Raw genomic sequence first — 19,971 nt, forward strand, 5'->3', positions numbered from 1 at the left:
ACACAAATTTCCTAATGCAATCATAAACACACACACATACACACAAACCTGGAGGTATCACAATTACAGGTTTCAAGGCACACAACAAAGCTGTAATAATCAAAATAGAATGGCACTGTAACAAAATTAAGACACATAGATCAAAGGAATAGAATAGAGAGCCTAGAAATAAACCCACAATTATATGGTCAAAAAAACAAAAGGCAACCTACTGAAGGGAAGGATATATTTGCAAATGATATACCATATAAGGTGTAAATATCCAAAATATATAAAGAACTTATATGGAGTTTAGAAGATGGTAGCAAACTAAGAAGACCCTAGTCTCACTTCATCCCACAAACAAAATTACATAACTACCAAATCATCCTAAATACCACAGAAATCACCTTAAGACTGACAGAAAAATACTACACAAAGGTAGAAAATAGGCCACATCAAAGAAGGTAGTAAGTACAGAGATGAGGATTAGGGAAGAAACAGATCACAGCTGCTACAGAAGGAAGGAATCCATGGTTCTGGGCAAAGGCATAAGAGAGAGGATCACACAGGGTAATGCACATGGAGAATATTTCCCCATGGCCATTGGCATGGAAAAAAAAGAGGGATGGGATTTTGAGGGTTCTTGCAACCAGCAGGGCTTAAAGCCTAGAATATCAATAGTCAGCGGGTGTGACTGGAATAGAGCCTGGAGGGTATTGCTCTGCTCCTGGAGAGAAGGCAGGCAAACAGCCCAGGGCTGGACAGCATGGAAACAGTGATCTGAAGAGCACCTGAGTCACACAGGAGATTATTCACTGTTCTCAGAGCACATCCCTGAGAGTGTAGCACTGACAGTGGGTTCCTAACATGCTTACACCAAGCACCATCACCTGCACTATGGTGGAACCACCCTACTCAGTCACATTTGCCTCAATCCCAGCCCAGAGGGCCCCTCCCCCAGAAGTCCCACACAAAGCCATGCCCACACCACCTCTTCCCCTCCAGAGAGTTTTGCGAACCCTCCATTCTGTTTGAGGTGCTGTCAGGGCTCATTTCACAAGCAGACCAGAATACATCCAGTTAGAACTCACCACATTCAAACCAGGGACCAAACACCTCCCACAGGAGGCAAGAAGACCCTCTGCAGACAACTGGCCTGAGGGAAAGAGCAACCAAAGCACAAGAACAGAGCACATAAAACACACACCAGAGATATTCCCTGGTTCACCAGACTCTTGACTCTACATAACATCTTTTTCAAAAGGCCATTAATTTCAGAAGCAGGACATATAATATCCTTGCCTAACACAGAAGAAGGCAGAGACAAAGACAATCTCAAGAGAGAGGACATCATCCCAAATGAAAGAACAAGACAAGGCCACAACCAGGGATCTAAGTGAAAAAGATATAATTAACATGGATGATAGAAAATTTAAAGAAACAATGACAAGGATACTCACTGGGATTGAGAAAAGATTAGAAGACATCAGTGAAATCTTTATCACAGAGATAAAAGTTAAAAAAAAGAATAAATCAGAGAGGAAGTGTCCAACAAACGATTACTAGAACATGCTTGATGCAATGAGAACAGATTGGAAAAAGCAGAGAAATTAATGACCTAAAACACAAAGTAATTGATAGAAATGAAGTTGAGCAAAAGCGAAAAATAAGAATTATGCAAAAAGATAATAGACTTAAGGAACTCAGTGACTCTATCAAACATTATACAGTTGTATTATATGAGTCTGAGGAAAAGAAGAGGGATAAAACTGGGCAGAAAATTTATTTGAATAAATAATAGCTGAACACTTCCCTAATCTGGGAAAGGAAACAGATGCTCAGATCCAGGAGGTACAGGAAACTCCTATCAAAGTCAACAAAAGCAGGCCAATACCAAGACATATTGTAATTACATTTGCAAAAATAGTGATAAAGAAAAGAAATCTTAAAAGCAGCAAGACAAAAGAAGTCCTTAACTTACAAAGGACAACCCATAAAGCTAACTGGAGATTTCCCGACAGAAATTTGGCAATCCAGAAAGGGAATGGCATGATATATTCAAATTACTGAATGGGAAATACCTGCAACCAAGAATACTATATCTGGAAGGCTATCATTCAGAATAGAAAGAGAGATAAAGAGTTTCCCAGACAGATAGAAACTAAAGGAGTTCATGACCATTAAACTGGCCCTGCAAGGATTATTAAAGAAGGCATATCTAGAAGAAAGGAGAGGCCAAAAGTAACACAGGTAGGAAACAACAAAGCAGTAAATATGAATACTACCGTAAAATTCTGTCAAGGAACTCACACAAAAAAGGATATAAAATATAATAATATATACCTAAAACAGAAGAGAGATGAGAAAAGAATGGCATCAAAATTTAATGACCATCAACTGAATATAGACTGCTATTTAGAGAAGAAGATACATATAAACCTAATGGTAACCATACATTAAAAAAAAAACACTAATAAACATGCAAAGAATAAAGATAAAATAATCCAAATATATCAGTAATAAAAAAATCAACAAAACATGAAGGAGAGAAAGGCAAGAAAGGATAAAAAAAAATATCCAGAAACAATTACAAACAAGTAATAAAGTGGCAACAAATACTTATCTATCAATAATTATTTTGAATGTAAATGGACGAAATGCTCCAATCAAAAGTCATAGGGTGTCAGAATGGATAAAAAAAGACCAATCCAAATGCTGCCAGAAAATATTAATTTTTAATTTAAAGACGCTGGAATATTGAAAGTGAGGGGATAGAGGGACATTTTTTATGCAAATGGATGTCAAAAAGCCGGGATAGCTATACTTATATTAGACAAACTAGATTTTAAAAAATGTTAATGAAAGATAAAGAAAGGCACTACAAAATAATAAAGTAGACTTTATTAAAGTAGACTTCTACCCAAGTAGAAGATACAACAGTTGTAAATATTTATGCATGCAGCATGTGAGTACCCAAATATATAAAACAATTAATAACAAACAAAATGTAATTAATTGATAATAATACAACAATAGGGGATTTTAACACCCCACTTACATCAATGGACAGATCATCTAAACATAAAATTAACAAGGAAACAAAAGTTTTGAATGACACACTGGACCAGATTGACTTAACAGATATATGAAGAACATTACATCCTAAAACAACAGAATATGTATTATTTTCATGTGCACATGGAACACTGTCCATAATATATCACATATTAGGCATCCAAACAGACCTTAATAAATATGAAAAGATTGAATCCATACCACCCACCTTTCCTAACCACATGTGACGAAATTAGTAGTCAAGCTAAGGAAAAAAAACAAACTGGAAACACCATAAATATATGTTGGTTAAACAGCATGCTAGTAAACAATGAATTGTCAACCAGGAAATCAAAAAAGAAATTAAAAAATACATGGAAACAAATGAAAATGCAAACAAAATGGTCCAAAACTTTTAGGATGTAGCAAAAGTTGTCCTAAGAGGGAAGTATTTTGCACTACAGTTGTACCTCAAGAAATGAGAAAAATCTGAAATAAATAACATAATCTTATACCTAAAGGAGCTAGATAAAGAACCACAACAAAAGCCTGAAGCCATTGAGAGGAAGGAAATTATAACGATTAGAGCAGAAATAATGATATAGAAACTCAATCAATAATAGATCATAAATGAAACCAGGAGATGGTTCTTTGAAAAAAATCAATAAAATTGATAAACATCTATCCAGACTTATCAAAAACAAACAAAAAAAAGATTCAATTAAATAAAATCACAAATGAGAGAGTAGAAATAACAACCAACACCACAGAAACACAATTATAAGAAAATATTATGAAAAACTATATGCCAAGAAATTGGGCAACCTGGAAGAAAAGGGTAAATGCCTAGAAACGTGAAAGTATCAAAACTGAAAAAAGAAGAAATAGAAAACTCCAACAGACTGATAACCAGCAAATAAATTGAATCGGTAATCAAAAAATTCCCATAAAACAAAAGTCCAGAACCAGATGGCTTCAAAGGAGAATTCTACCAAACTTTTAAGGAAGAGCTAGTACCTATTTGTCTCAAACTATTCCAAAAAATAGAAAAGAAAGGAAAACTTCCAAATTCATTCCATGAGGCCAACATTACCCTAATACCAAAACCAGATAAAAACACCACATAAAAGGACTACTTCAGGCCAATATCTCTGATGAACATATACGGAAAAATTCTCAATAAAATTCTAGCAAATCAAATCCAACAACACATTTAAAAATCTTCTACATGATCAAATGAGTTTTCTTCCTGGGTTCCAAGAGTGGTTCTATATTCACAAGTCAATCAAGGTGACGCATAACATCAATAACAGAAAGGATAAAAATCATATAATCATTTCAATAGATTAAGGAAAAGCACTTGACAAAGTACAACATCCATTCATGATAAAAACTCTCAACAAAGTAGGTTGAGGGAACATACCTCAATGTAATAAAGGCCCTGTATGAAAACCCCACAGCTAATATCCTCAATGTGGAAAACCTGAGGACTTTTCCTCTATGGGTAAGGAAGAAGACAAGGATGTCCACTTTAACAACTGTTGTTTAACATACTACTGGAACTCCTAGCCACAGCAATCAGAAAACTAACAAAAAAAGAAATAAAAGTGATCTAAATCTGCAAGGAAGAAGTAAAGCCTTCACTTTTTATGGATGACATGAAACTTATACAAAGAAAATCTAAAATGCACCACCTAAAAACTGCTAGAACTGATAAACAAATTCAATAAAGTCACAGGATACATCAATGTACAGAAATCTGTTGCATTTCTATACACTAATAATGAAACATCAGAAAAATAAATTAAATAATTAATCCCATTTACAATTACACCAAAAATAAGGTATCTAGGAATAATCCTTACCAAAGTAGTGAAAAACCTGTACCTTGAAAAGTATAAAACCCTTATGAAAGGAATTAAGATGAAACGAAGAAATGGAAAGACATTCTATGCTCATGAATTGGAAAAACAAATATTGTTTAAATGTCTATACTATCCAAAGCAATCTGCATATTTAATGCAATCTCTATCCAAATACCACTAGTACTTTTCACAGAACTAGAACAAACACTCTGAAAATATGTATGGAACCACAGAAGATCCTTAATGGCCACAGCAACCTTTAAAAATAATATCAAAGAAGGAGGCATCACAATTCTAGACATCAAGCTATATTACAAAGCTGTAGTAATGAAAACAGTATGGGACTAGCACAAAAAATAGACATAGAGATCCATAGGTGAGAGTAGAAAACCTTGAGATGAACCAACAATTATATGGTCAACTAATCTTTGACAAAGTAGAAAAAATATATCCAATGGGAAAAAGACAGTCTCATTAGCAAATGGTGTTGGTAAACTTGGACAGCAACATGCAAAAGAAAGAAACTGGACCAATTTTTTACACCACGCACAAAAGTAAATTCAAAATGGATTAAAGACCTAAATGTGGTATCTGAAACCATAAAAATCCTAGAAGAGAACACAGGCAGTAACTTCTTTGACATTGGCTATAGCAACTTCTTTCTGGATATGTCTCCTGAGGCAGCAGAAACAAAAGCAAAAATAAACTATTGGACTACATCATAATCAAATGGTCTGCACAGTGATGGAAACTAAACAAAATTTAAAAGCAACCTACAGAGTGGAAGAGGATATTGGTAAATGACTTATCTGATAAAGGGTTAGTACCCAAATATATAAATAACTTAAAAAATTTAACACCCAAAAAACTAACAACCACTGAAAGAATGGGCAGAAGACATGGATAGGTATTTTTTCCAAAGAAGACATACAAATGGCCAACAGACACATGGAAAGATGTTCATTATCACTTATCAATGGGGAAATGCAAATTGAAACTACAGGGAGACACTACCTCACACCTGTCAGAATGGCCAAAAAACAACAACACAAGAAACAACAGTTGTTAGTGAGGATGTGGAGAAATGGGAACCCTCTTGCAGTGTTGGTGGGAAATGTAAATTCATGCAGCCACTCTGGTTAACAGTACAAGGGTTCATCAAAAGGTTAAAAATAGGATCCAGCAACTGCACTACTAGGTATTTACCCAAAGAATACAAAAATACTAATTCAAATGGATACATGCACGATGTGTATAGCAGCATTATCTACAATAGCCAAATTATGGAAGCAGCCCAAATGTCCATCAACTGATGAACTGAAAAAGATGTGATATATATGTACAATGGAACACTACTCAGTCATAAAAAAAAAAATAATGAAATCTTGCCATTTGCAACCACATGCATGTAACTGTACAGTATTATGCTAAGTAAGGTAGTCAGGGAAAGACAAATACTACATGATTTCACTCATATGTGGAATTTAAGAAACAAATGAACAAAGAGGATAAAAAGAGAGAGTGTGGCAAATCAAGAAACAGATTCATAACTCTAGAAAACAAACTGATGGTTGCCAGAGGGGAGTTTGGTGGCAGGAAGGGTTAAATGGGTGATGGGGATTAAGGAATACAGTTGTTGTGATGAGCACCAGGTGATATATGGAAGTGCTGAATCACTATATCGCACACCTTAAAGTAATATTATGCTGTATGTTAACTAACTAGATTTTTAAATTAAAACCAAAACAAAATGAAGTTACATGACTCAACACCAAAAAACAGGCAAGCAAACAATATGATTATAAAATGGGCAGAGAACCTGAATAGACATTTTCCCAAAGGCATTTACAGTGGCCAATATACACATGAAAAGATGCTCAACATCACTAATATTCAGAGAAATGCAGATTAAAACTACAAACAGATATCACCCTACACATGCCAGAATGGTCAGTATCAAAAGACAAGAGATAACAAGTTTGGTGAGGATATGGAGAAAATGGAACCCTTGTGTACTCCTGGTGGAAATGTAAATCTGTGTACTAATTCATAAAGCAGTATGGAGGTTCCTCAAAAAATTTAAAACATAAAGATCATATCCAATAACCCCTCTACTGGATTTTTACCCAAAAAAATCAAAACATTAAGTGTAAATTTATATTCACCACTATATTTATTGAAGCATTATTTATTATAGCCTAAATAATGAAAGCAAAATGCATCCATTGATAGACAATTGGATGCAGAAAATGCAGTGTGTATACATACATAATATAATATTTTTAAGCCATTAAAAAGGATGAGATCTTGCCATTTGTAAAGCATGATGTACCTAAAGGGTATTATGTTAAGTGAAATAAGTCAGAGAAAGATAAATACCATACGATTTCACTCATTTGTGGAATCTTAAAAAAGAGAAATAATCCAATGGAAAGCAGAATCAGGCTTGTTAGTAATGAACAAGCTGATGGTTTCCATGTGAGGGAAATGGGCAAAATAGGTGAGGGGGAGTGGGATATACAGCCTTCCAATTATGTAATGAATAAATCACAGTAATAAAAGGTACAGCATAAGGAATGTGGTCCATGATATTGTAATAGTGTTGCATGGTGACAGTAGCTACACTTGCAGTGAGCATAGCATAATGTATAAACTTGTGAACATGTAACATGGATTGTCAACTACACTTGTAGAAAAAAAATAAAAATAAAATTTTGAAGAAATGTGAATGAATATTTATAAGTGAAAAAACACCAGTCTGAAAACACAAAATAGTGTATGATTGCACCTATGTGTCATTTAGGGAAAGATATATCAAAGCTAAAAAATTCAGTTCACAACAAACCAAAGAGCTTATACTTTATTTTGTAAACAGTAAGTAGCCACTGAACGTCTTAAAATTGGAGTGGAGAGGCAAATGAAATGGTGTTGAAAAACCAATCAGAAAGCCAGGGTACCAAACGGTTATGATAGGATTGGTAGCTGACTGTAGAAATGTGAAGATATTACAGAGGTCAACATGACTTGGATGTCAAATGAGTGTGGGATTTTAGGAGTATTAGCATTTTACTGAAGTTTATAGTCTTTTTTTTTTTTTTTTAATTTTTTTTTCAACGTTTATTTTTGGGACAGAGAGAGACAGAGCATGAACGGGGGAGGGGCAGAGAGAGAGGGAGACACAGAATGGGAAACAGGCTCCAGGCTCTGAGCCATCAGCCCAGAGCCCGATGCGGGGCTCGAACTCGGACCGCGAGATCGTGACTGGCTGAATTCGGACGCTTAACCGACTGCACCACCCAGGCGCCCCAAGTTTATAGTCTTAATAGCTAGAAAGAGGTGATGTTATTTATTTACATAAAAGTTGTAAGATTTGCTGGAATACCAAGATGCTTTACAAATAATGCTTATAGTAGCTGGCATGATGACCTTGAGGTTAATAGGAAAGAGATGACTCATTTTGGTGATTAAAAAAATGATTTTAATTACCATACTATTCAAAGTCTATACATTTCTGGTATGTGACTAAAATGAGCCAGATTGCTGGAGTGTGATGTATTTTTGATGGCTCTTAATTTAAGGTTTTCAACTTTGGTAAAAGGTTGACTTACATAGTTCATATTTGCATATGCTTTGCATGTGCAACTCATGTGGAGTCACTGTTAAACTGGCCAGTGATGTAAATATTAGCTTAGAGTCTAGGATATTATAGTCAATTAACAGTTATCGCAGGTCATGATCTAAAAGTATAACATTTAAGTCCCGCATGGTCATTTGAAATGTTGGATTAATTGTATTTTAAAACTGCCAATAGGATGTTAAATTCTGTTTATAGTTTGCATTTAGTTTGCAAGTCATTTGGACTTTAAGTAGGCATATGACTTGATATGGCCAGATGGTGTCTGGAAGATGCTGAAAATCTTTGGAGAGTGAGGAATTATTACATTGTTAAGAAAAATGTAAATTGAACAAAGGCTTACTTAAACATGTGAGTGGTAAAGGGAGGCACTGATGGCTACTTTTCATATACAGTTTTACCAATTTTCTACTAAGACTCTGAGTACACAAAGAAAAATTGAAGTCTATAATTATGTTTGGTAAATGAGAGCCTTATATAGAAACCTATTTGCACCGTTGATGGTTACTATTATGTTAAGCATAAAGTGAAGATTTCAGGGAAAAGATAAACAGTGATTAAATTAATATGTGGTATACAATATCTTATTATAGCAAAGTCATATGATGAGTATAATATAAAAATGCATATACATCAAAGTAATTTTGGAAGGCCATTTTTTATTTTATTTATTTATTTTATTTAAATTTTTTAATGTTTATTTATTTTTGAGACAGAGAGAGACAGAGCATGAATGGGAGAGGGTCAGAGAGAGGGAGGCACAGAATCTGAAAAAGGCTCCAGGCTCTGAGCTGTCAGCACAGAGCCCGACACGGGGCTCGAACTCACAGACAGAGAGATCATGACCTGAGCCGAAGTTGGCCACTTAAGCGACTGAGCCACCCAGGTGCCCTGGAAGACCATTTTTTAAATCTGTGCTTACACTTTATTGAGGCTTCTCTAGGAAATTAATAATCACAGGGTAAATTTTCATAACTAAAAAGTTTGGTTTGGTAGATTGCTTCTTAAAAGGATTTGGAGATAGTGAGCCATAAATGAATTAATAGGGGGAAAGTTTAAAATATTTTGTTAATATTCTGTGGGGATATGCAGTCATGGAAAGTACAGAGTATGTTCTCCTTGGTTTCCATGCAGAATTTAAGTTTCTAACATTTTTAAATCCTTGTGTAATTTTAATAACAGTATATTTATGGCTGTTTTGATCACAAATATTAGTGACTATTGTGTTCTTTATATAGGAGTTCCTTTAATTGAGATGATCACTTTAGTTTTTTATGAGACCTGTTAAATGTGTTTTACTACATTGCACAACTTTGAATTTTTTCTGGTTTTATTCAACCATCATTGTTGAGCCCAAGAGACAAACCTTGAATCAATTAACAGAATTTTTGTCTAGCCTGCTTTTTCTCTTAAATGTATGTGTTTTGACAATTTTTATTACTGTTACTGTTGTTTTCAGGAATGATATTTAGGAGGATTCTAATTATACTTTCTATAGATTCATCGTTGTTCACTAGTTTTTGTGATTTTCAAAGCAAGAAAAAATGAGGGAATGGCAAAGAGGATCAAGGGATATTATTAATAGTGGATAATTGCATTTGGGATCAACATAAGCACTGTCCATTGTAGATTTCTATAATCTGCAATAATTTAGGAAAATTATAGGCAAGGGTATTTTAGAACATCTGTTAAAGATTACTTGTTTCTCGGTTTCTGTCCAAATGAAGGCAAGATTACTGTTGAAGCAATAGTTTAAAATATATTGTAAAGTGTTATGGTTTACTTATCATAGTGATGTTAACATCCATAATGTTAGGCTAAATTTCCCTAGCCTCTGTTCAAACATGTTTCCTCACAAATCTCAAGCTCATAAGGGGTAAATAGAAAAAAAATTCAATTTTTTACCCTTTTCATGTTGAATATCTGTGGCTACCATAAGTATAATGTGGATAATACTTGAAAGATATTAATTGATAAATTTAAAATACGTGAAAACTATTTCACCTTGCATAAGAAAACAGAATTCCAGACATTAATCAATGATGTTGGTATTTGTTATTAAACTGAAAATACGTTGAATATTTTGATAGGGCATTACTCCTTATTGACAGAATCTTCAAATTAGAGCCAGAGCATTCATTTTAGAGATATATGACTAAAAGTGTAGACCATATTCCAAGTCTTATTTTCTTCAATAATTCTGAAACCTACACAATCTACATCCTGTCATGCCAGCATCACTATTATATATTCTAAAAATGTGTTAAGTTAGAAGCTGGTAACACATCAATATATTGTAATGATTAAAAAGAAAGTTACTTCTTGTTAAAAAAATGATGTTTGGCTTAAAGATTTTGGTTTCATGAGTAAAACAAATTTCATCTTATAAATACTTTAGGAGTGAGAACAAGAACAAAGAATATTGATAAATAAAAGCTTATGGATATAGGAATATTTTTTAAATTATAAAGCAATATTAAATCCTAGATACCATTAATTGCCCAAAGAGATACTAGGGTATAATAAAACTTACTTTAAAAGAAAGAGTGAATTCAGATACATTTTTTATTACTTCTACTATGGTATCAATTTTGATGTGATTTTCCTTTGTCCAAACAATGTGACAAATATAATAATTTAACATACACTGTCTCTTTTAGGACTGGATCTGCCATTTATGATGATGCCACATCCCCTACTTCCAGTCAGCTTACCTCCTGCATCAGTTGCCATGGCAATGAATCAGATGAACCATCTCAATACTATTGCCAACATGGCTGCTGCAGCCCAGATTCACAGTCCACTCTCCAGAGCTGGGACCTCTGTTATAAAGGTAAGAATTATGATTTGGAAGAGGACAAAGATTTTAATTACATGTAAATTTTGAGAAAATATTAACATTACCACTGCAACTTCAGTATAAACATACGGCTCATTGACTCAGTTGCTTAGCATATAGATAATATTGATGAATTTTATTTATGACTATTCCTGCTAAGGTAGTTTGTGTTTATTTGTTTTTATTCAATGACCACAGATCTCACCTTTAATTCTAGCTTCGTGTCTTGCAGTTATGAGCACAGTGTGTGAGAGGCATAGAAAGGGTAATGGCAGAGTACAGTACTTTGCTGGGTGAAATAAACTCTGTACACCTTTTTGGTGTCTGGAAGGCAATTGTTGAGTAGTATATACCATACAGGACTTGTAAACAGAAAGATCTTAGGTTCAATTCTTATCCTGCTACTTAGCTGAATAACACTGGATATGATATTTAACCTTGTCATAACAAGCATGAACTTGTTTCCTCAATTGTAAACGATATGTCATAGTAATAATCTATCCCACTTACTTCGTTGGTTGTCCAGAGATAATGTGAGTAAAATAGAGGTTAAAAGCTATGAAACACTGGGGTACCTGGGTGGCTCAGTTGGTTAAGCATCCAACTTCAGCTCAGGTCATGATCTCATGGTTTTTGGGTTCAAGCCCCATATCAAGCTCTGTGTTGACAGCTCAGAGCCTGGAGCCTGCTTCAGATTCTGTGTCTCCCTCTCTCTGCCCCTCCCCTGCTTGTGCTCTGTCTCTCAAAAACAAATAAACTTAAAAAAAATTCAAAACTGTGAAACATTAAACAAATATTTATTATAATTTATAGCATTATCATTATCATCATTAGAATACTATTTTTTTCAAAATCTCATGACCATTGGCTATTGAAACACAAACAGTATTTTATAATCTGTCCTGATGTCTTCTATTAGTTTGGCATAGGATCTCTTTGCCCTCTCTCCCAGTATCATGTGAACTTTGCTTAAAAAGCCACTATGTATTTTATTTTGGCGAAGAGATAATATAAGTGTATATAGGATCAAAAGAGTATAGTTAGTAAGAGCAACCCATAGATTTGTCCCTTTATTCCTTTTTATATTCAACAAATGTCATATCCTTGATAAATGCGTGCTGTAATGAACAATATGGGAAAGAGATAAAGAATATATAATTAATCTCTATCTTCCAGTACTCACAAACTAAATGTGATATAAACAACAATTACCCATTTAATTTGCACAACAAGCAAACAAACTTAACAAGCAACAATTTAACACTGATTGATATGTAGGCTCCATGCCCAACGTGGGGCTTGAACTCATGACCCTGAGATCAAAAGTCGCATGCTCTCCTGACTGAGCCAGTCAGGCACCCCCAATACAGTTGTTATTAAAAGACAACTACACAGGGGCGCCTGGGTGGCGCAGTCGGTTAAGCGTCCGACTTCAGCCAGGTCACGATCTCGCGGTCCGTGAGTTCGAGCCCCGCGTCGGGCTCTGGGCTGATGGCTCAGAGCCTGGAGCCTGTTTCCGATTCTGTGTCTCCCTCTCTCTCTGCCCCTCCCCCGTTCATGCTCTGTCTCTCTCTGTCCCGAAAATAAATAAACGTTGAAAAAAAAATTAAAAAAAAAAAGACAACTACACACATGTACACATACATATAAACACATATTTAACATTAATGTATTAATACTTCATACATTCTGTGTATACTACCATATTTCCAAGGATGTAAAGGAATATTGAGGTGAAATAAAGGATCTACATGAAAATGAGCAGAGTTGATAATTTAGTGCCAATAAACTACATCCTAAACCAAACTTAGTGTTACACCTTGTATAAAACTGAATATTGACCATGCTTTTTATACTTTCAAATGATTCAATATGATGAACATCTCCTTTGACCATTTGTGATATAAACCACCCCAAAACAGGAAGAGTATGATGTAAGAGGGTATAATATGTACTAGTAAATAGCATTTTCTATATATTTTTTTAATTTTTAGGAATAATCCTTGAACTATGCACATATATGCTAGAATCTGAATTATTATTGCAGATGATTTTACTAATAGCATTTGATTTGGGGAATTGATTGGGTAAGTATGTATCAATTTTGCTCTGCTACTTTGAATCTGGAGAAGACTTGTAGTGTTTCAGAAGAGCTACAGCTGTTTTCCAAATGAAAACAAATGAAATACGTGAAGGGCCCAAATGAAATACGTGAAGAGTAACAGGCTTGTAAAAGTCATAAATGCAAATAAAATTAAGTCATCAATGACTAAAAATGATTGGGATTTTAGAGATGCAATTTTCCTTTTAAATGTCCTTATTTATTTGTTGCAAACACTGTTAACCCTGTATTTGGCAAATGATGAGGACATTATCACTTGCGTTCTCATTTGTAATAAAACAGATTAACTTGCTGTGAACTTTTAACTAGGCTGAGACACAACAGTAGCCACCTAATGAGCCAAAGCACATTGCAGTTAAGTAGCTAAATAGATGCATACTGATTACAGGAATGAAAAATGGATCTGTTTACTTGCAGAAAAGAAATTGTTCATAGAACTATTAATTATTTTAAGAGAAATTAAACATTCCCAGCTACACCACACACACACACACACACACACACATTTTAACCCCACCTCACTCTTAATCAATATAAGGCACTAAACTTATCTAATACAGTTTATATGGTGAAAAAAAGTCTGATCTCTGCGATACCTTAGGGAAACAATAACAATGAACTGAACGTTGACCGAATTTGGAAAGTGCAGACTGTAAAATCTTAAAGCAGAAATAAAACTTCATGCAAAATGTTAGTCACTCTAAATCAAGTTTTCAAAGTTAGTTTATTGCTTTACCTAATATGATGTTGAAAATGTCAAAGAAGGAGTTGAATAGAAAGTTACTTGAGTTCATATTATTTGATCATTTGCTAATTTTAAACATTTGTGGGGGACGCATCTGGGTGGCTCAGTAGGTTAAACGTCAGGACTCTCAATCTCATAGTTTGTGAGCTCCAGCCCCGCATCAGGCTCCATGCTGACAGTGCAGAGCTGCTTGGGATTCTCTCTCTCTCCCCCACTCTCTCTGACCCTGCCCCACCTATGCTTCTGCTCTCTCTCTCTCTGTCTCAATAATAAATTAATTAAAAATAAACATTTGGGGGATCCACCTTTATAGGATTGTATTTTTTCTCATTTTCATAGCATTTTATATTCATGTAGATGCCCTTTCAATTTTTTTTTAATCAAAGTAAGCTTTCATTTTCTGTTAGGCAGAGTGGACAAGAGCAAGTACCACTGTGAGTTGGATTCTCTTGCTTCTCCAAACCATCGATTTTATGAATCACTTAATTTTTTTCTATTTTTATTATGGCAGCATATATTACTGTGTGTATGATTCCTGTTTGCCACCATAGAGTGATTTTGTTTGTTCAGTTCCATTTTTGCCCCATATAAATGCTGTAATTTGTTCCTATCCATTCATTCAGATGCCCATGAAACTTAAATGTAGTTCATTGAATTACATATATTTTTTAGCAAATTTCCAATGTTACAATCAAAGACAAATACTGAATGTTCTACATTTTATACACATATTTTGAGAAAGAATCATTGGGGCTATACAACAGTAAAAGGCAGAGAAAGAATTTTGACCTTATATATAAAAACCCTTGCATTGGTGGGGCATCTGGGTGGCTCAATCAGTTAAGTGTCCGACTTCAGGTCATGATCTCATGGTTCATGAGTTTAAGCTCTGTGTCAGACTCTGTGCTAACAGCTCAGAGCCTGGAGCCTGCTTCAGGTTCTGTGTTTCCCTCTCTCTTTGCCACTCTCCCACTTTTGCTCTGTCTCTCTCTCTGTCTCTCTCTCTGTCTCTCTCAAAAAATGAATAAACATTAAAAAAAAAAAACCCTTGCATTGGTGTGTGTCTGTGTACATATAGTATTCAAAGAACATGCTTTTAATCATGACAGTTTAGTTTGAATTTCACAACTAATGGACTGCTAGTCTTTTCAGAAAATAAAACAATGTGGTACAAGGGCTATATATATCTTGCTGCTTATCCTCATACCATTACTGCAGAATACAAGTATAATTATTTGGGGGAAAAAGTTGATTATTTTATCCTGCTTTGTTTATATGTTTCTTTCTATTTTGTCCTGTATATATAGTGTTACAACTAGGTATTTATCTGTATAGTAATTATAAATGAAATGTATAATTCTGTCTTAAAACATTGTTTTTGAAGTCTGATAACAATTATAATTATCAGTATTTAATTAAGATATAGTACTGCAGCTAATATACTCAAAGTCTGCTATTCATTTTACTAAAATTATCAAATGTTAATTATTTGCTAGACAATAATATAAAACACCATGTAAAAAGTGAACCTACTACATTGATGACCATATTAGTGTTTCATTGCTGCTGTAACAAAATATGACAAATTTTGTGGCTTGAAACAATGCAAATTAATTTTCTTGTAGTTCTATAGGTCAGATATCTAACATGGATATCACTAAGCTAAAATCAAGGTGTTGGCAGGGCTGCATTTCTTTCTGTAGCTTCCAGGGAAGAATCTGTTTCCTTGACTTTTCCAACTTCTAGAATGCACCCACATTTCTTGGCTCATGGTTCCTTTCATCCATCTTCAAAGCCAGAAATGTTGCATCTCTCTGATTATTCTCCCATAATATCTGCCTTTGACCTTCCTTTTATGCCTCCAAGTGTGATTTATCTCAAGATTCTCAGTCACGTCTGAAAAATCCATTTACCATGTGAGGTAATATATTTACAGGTCTTGGTCATTAGGTTGTGGAAGGGATATTTAGGGGGCCATTATTCTGCCTGCCACAATGAAAGACACTGCAAAATGTTAACTTCTACTAACGAAATAATAAGCTTTAACCCTCATGCTATTTACTTTTGTATTTAAACAAACAGCAGTTTTATCTAGAGAATTTATAAATTTAAACCTCTCAGGCAAAATCAATGTGAAAATGTATAAGCACATATTTGACAAATTAATTTTTAACATTATTATGATTTGAATACTGATGTTGTAATTATAGATAATTAGAACAATTAAGAAATTTATTAAGGATGAATTAAATATTTTATAGAACAGACATTCTCTGTCCCAGCATGTCTATTACCCATTCACATTTATTACATAAATGCATAAAACAGCAATTTGGTTATTTTAGTGATCAAATTAAATGAATGATTGTCAGATTTATTCATCAAGTTGTGATGTATAAACATAATGAATAACTTCAGAGATTTATAGCAATATTCATAATCATAAAAGTCTTGAGGACTATTAACAGTTACTGAAGAGCTATGTAAAATAAATATTTTATTTTTATTCAAATTCATTATTCAAAACTATAAATGTCTAAACAATACTAAGCAATTGATATTCATAGGTCTTAGTTTTAGTTTGCAAAACCATCGTTGTGTACTGTGATTACCAAACCATTTTTCTGGGAGAATTCAAAATAAATTTCTAAGGTCTGATAGAGGAGGTGTATACTGTTTCTGTAATTTTTATTTGTGCGGAAAGACTCAACGTGTACCAGATGCCACTATTTGTGATTTTTATTCCTAGGTTTTAAAGTGTTTACCTTAGGGACATCTTAGAGAGGGGGATCACCCTCCAGGCTTGGTATATACTTTATATAAATATAAACGTTTACAATAATAATATTCTTCACTGCAAACCTATGTTCATAATATAGAATGTATTTCTTTCTTTATTTATTTATTTTTTATTATATGAAATTTATTGTCAAATTGGTTTCCATACAACACCCAGTGCTCATCCCAAAAGGTGCCCTCCTCAATACCCATCACCCACCCTCTCCTCCCTCCCACCCCCCATCAACCCTCAGTTTGTTCTCAGTTTTTAACAGTCTCTCATGCTTTGGCTCTCTCCCACTCTAACCTCTTTTTTTTTTTTTTTCTTTTTTTTTTTTCTTTTTCCCTCCCCCTCCCCCATGGGTTCCTGTTAAGTTTCTCAGGATCCACATAAGAGTGAAACCATATGGTATCTGTCTTTCTCTGTATGGCTTATTTCACTTAGCATCACACTCTCCAGTTCCATCCACGTTGCTACAAAAGGCCATATTTCATTTTTTCTCATTGCCACGTAGTATTCCATTGTGTATATAAACCACAATTTCTTTATCCATTCATCAGTTGATGGACATTTAGGCTCTTTCCATAATTTGGCTATTGTTGAGAGTGCTGCTATGAACATTGGGGTACAAGTGCCCCTATGCATCAGTACTCTTGTATCCCTTGGATAAATTCTTAGCAGTGCTATTGCTGGGTCATAGGGTAGGTCTATTTTTAATTTTCTGAGGAACCTCCACACTGCTTTCCAGAGCGGCTGCACCAATTTGCATTCCCACCAACAGTGCAAGAGGGTTCCCATTTCTCCACATCCTCGCCAGCATCTATAGTCTCCTGATTTGTTCATTTTGGCCACTCTGACTGGCGTGAGGTGATACCTGAGTGTGGTTTTGATTTGTATTTCCCTGATGAGGAGCGACGCTGAACATCTTTTCATGTGCCTGTTGGCCATCCGGATGTCTTCTTTAGAGAAGTGTCTTTTCATGTTTCCTGCCTATTTCTTCACTGGGTTATTTGTTTTTCGGGTGTGGAGTTTGGTGAGCTCTTTATAGATTTTGGATACTAGCCCTTTGTCCGATATGTCATTTGCAAATATCTTTTCCCATTCCGTTGGTTGCCTTTTAGTTTTGTTGGTTGTTTCCTTTGCTGTGCAGAAGCTTTTTATCTTCATAAGGTGCCAGTAATTCACTTTTGCTTTTAATTCCCTTGCCTTTGGGGATGTGTCGAGTAAGAGATTGCTACGGCTGAGGTCAGAGAGGTCTTTTCCTGCTTTCTCCTCTAAGGTTTCGATGGTTTCCTGTCTCCATTCAGGTCCTTTATCCATTTTGAGTTTATTTTTGTGAATGGTGTGAGAAAGTGGTCTAGTTTCAACCTTCTGCATGTTGCTGTCCAGTTCTCCCAGCACCATTTGTTAAAGAGGCTGTCTTTTTTCCATTGGATGTTCTTTCCTGCTTTGTCAAAGATGAGTTGGCCATACGTTTGTGGGTCTAGTTCTGGGGTTTCTATTCTATTCCATTGGTCTATGTGTCTGTTTTTGTGCCAATCCCATGCTGTCTTGATGATGACAGCTTTGTAGTAGAGGCTAAAGTCTGGGATTGTGATGCCTCCTGCTTTGGTCTTCTTCTTCAAAATTCCTTTGGCTATTCGGGGCCTTTTGTGGTTCCATATGAATTTTAGGATTGCTTGTTCTAGTTTCGAGAAGAATGCTGGTGCAATTTTGATTGGGATTGCATTGAATGTGTAGATAGCTTTGGGTACTATTGACATTTTGACAATATTTATTCTTCCAATCCATGAGCAGGGAATGTCTTTCCATTTCTTTAAATCTTCTTCAATTACCTTCATAAGCTTTCTATAGTTTTCAGCATACAGATCCTTTACATCTTTGGTTAGATTTATTCCTAGGTATTTTATGCTTCTTGGTGCAATTGTGAATGGGATCAGTTTCTTTATTTGTCTTTCTGTTGCTTCATTGTTAGTGTATAAGAATGCAACTGATTTCTGTACATTGATTTTGTATCCTGCAACTTTGCTGAATTCATGTATCAATTCTAGCAGACTTTTGGTGGAGTCTATCGGATTTTCCATGTATAATATCATGTCATCTGCAAAAAGCGAAAGCTTGACTTCATCTTTGCCAATTTTGATGCCTTTGATTTCCTTTTGTTGTCTGATTGCTGATGCTAGAACTTCCAGCACTATGTTAAACAACAGCGGTGAGAGTGGGCATCCCTGTCGTCTTCCTGATCTCAGGGAAAAAGCTCTCAGTTTTTCCCTGTTGAGGATGATGTTAGCTGTGGGCTTTTCATAAATGGCTTTTATGATCTTTAAGTATGTTCCTTCTATCCCGACTTTCTCAAGGGTTTTTATTAAGAAAGGGTGCTGGATTTTGTCAAAGGCCTTTTCTGCATCGATTGACAGGATCATATGGTTCTTCTCTTTTTTTTTTTTTGTTAATGTGATGTATCACGTTGATTGATTTGCGAATGTTGAACCAGCCCTGCATCCCAGGAATGAATTCCACTTGATCATGGTGAATAATTCTTTTTATATGCCATTGAATTCGATTTGCTAGTATCTTATTGAGAATTTTTGCATCCATATTCATCAGGGAGAGATATTGGCCGGTAGTTCTCTTTTTTTACGGGGTCTCTGTCTGGTTTGGGAATCAAAGTAATACTGGCTTCATAGAATGAGTCTGGAAGTTTTCCTTCCCTTTCTATTTCTTGGAATAGCTTGAGAAGGATAGGTATTATCTCTGCTTTAAACGTCTGGTAGAACTCCCCTGGGAAGCCATCTGGTCCTGGACTCTTATTTGTTGGGAGATTTTTGATAACCGATTGAATTTCTTCGCTGGTTATGGGTCTGTTCAAGCTTTCTAATTCCTCCTGATTGAGTTTTGGAAGAGTGTGGGTGTTCAGGAATTTGTCCATTTCTTCCAGGTTGTCCAATTTG

At 35.0% G+C, this 19,971-nt stretch overlaps 1 protein-coding gene across 1 annotated transcript in view; it reads left to right on the forward strand.

The window, feature by feature from the left end:
• DACH2 (dachshund family transcription factor 2) overlaps nucleotides 1–19,971 on the forward strand; it is an 804,038-nt gene that overhangs the window by 669,371 nt on the left and 114,696 nt on the right. Inside the window, exon 6 of the mRNA XM_045470953.1 lies at nucleotides 11,196–11,368. Coding sequence (XP_045326909.1) covers nucleotides 11,196–11,368 — 173 coding nt within the window. The remainder of the gene's footprint in view (nucleotides 1–11,195; nucleotides 11,369–19,971) is intronic.

The sequence above is a fragment of the Leopardus geoffroyi genome, chromosome X (assembly GCF_018350155.1).
Source record: "Leopardus geoffroyi isolate Oge1 chromosome X, O.geoffroyi_Oge1_pat1.0, whole genome shotgun sequence".
In the NCBI taxonomy this organism is placed as follows: domain Eukaryota; kingdom Metazoa; phylum Chordata; class Mammalia; order Carnivora; family Felidae; genus Leopardus; species Leopardus geoffroyi.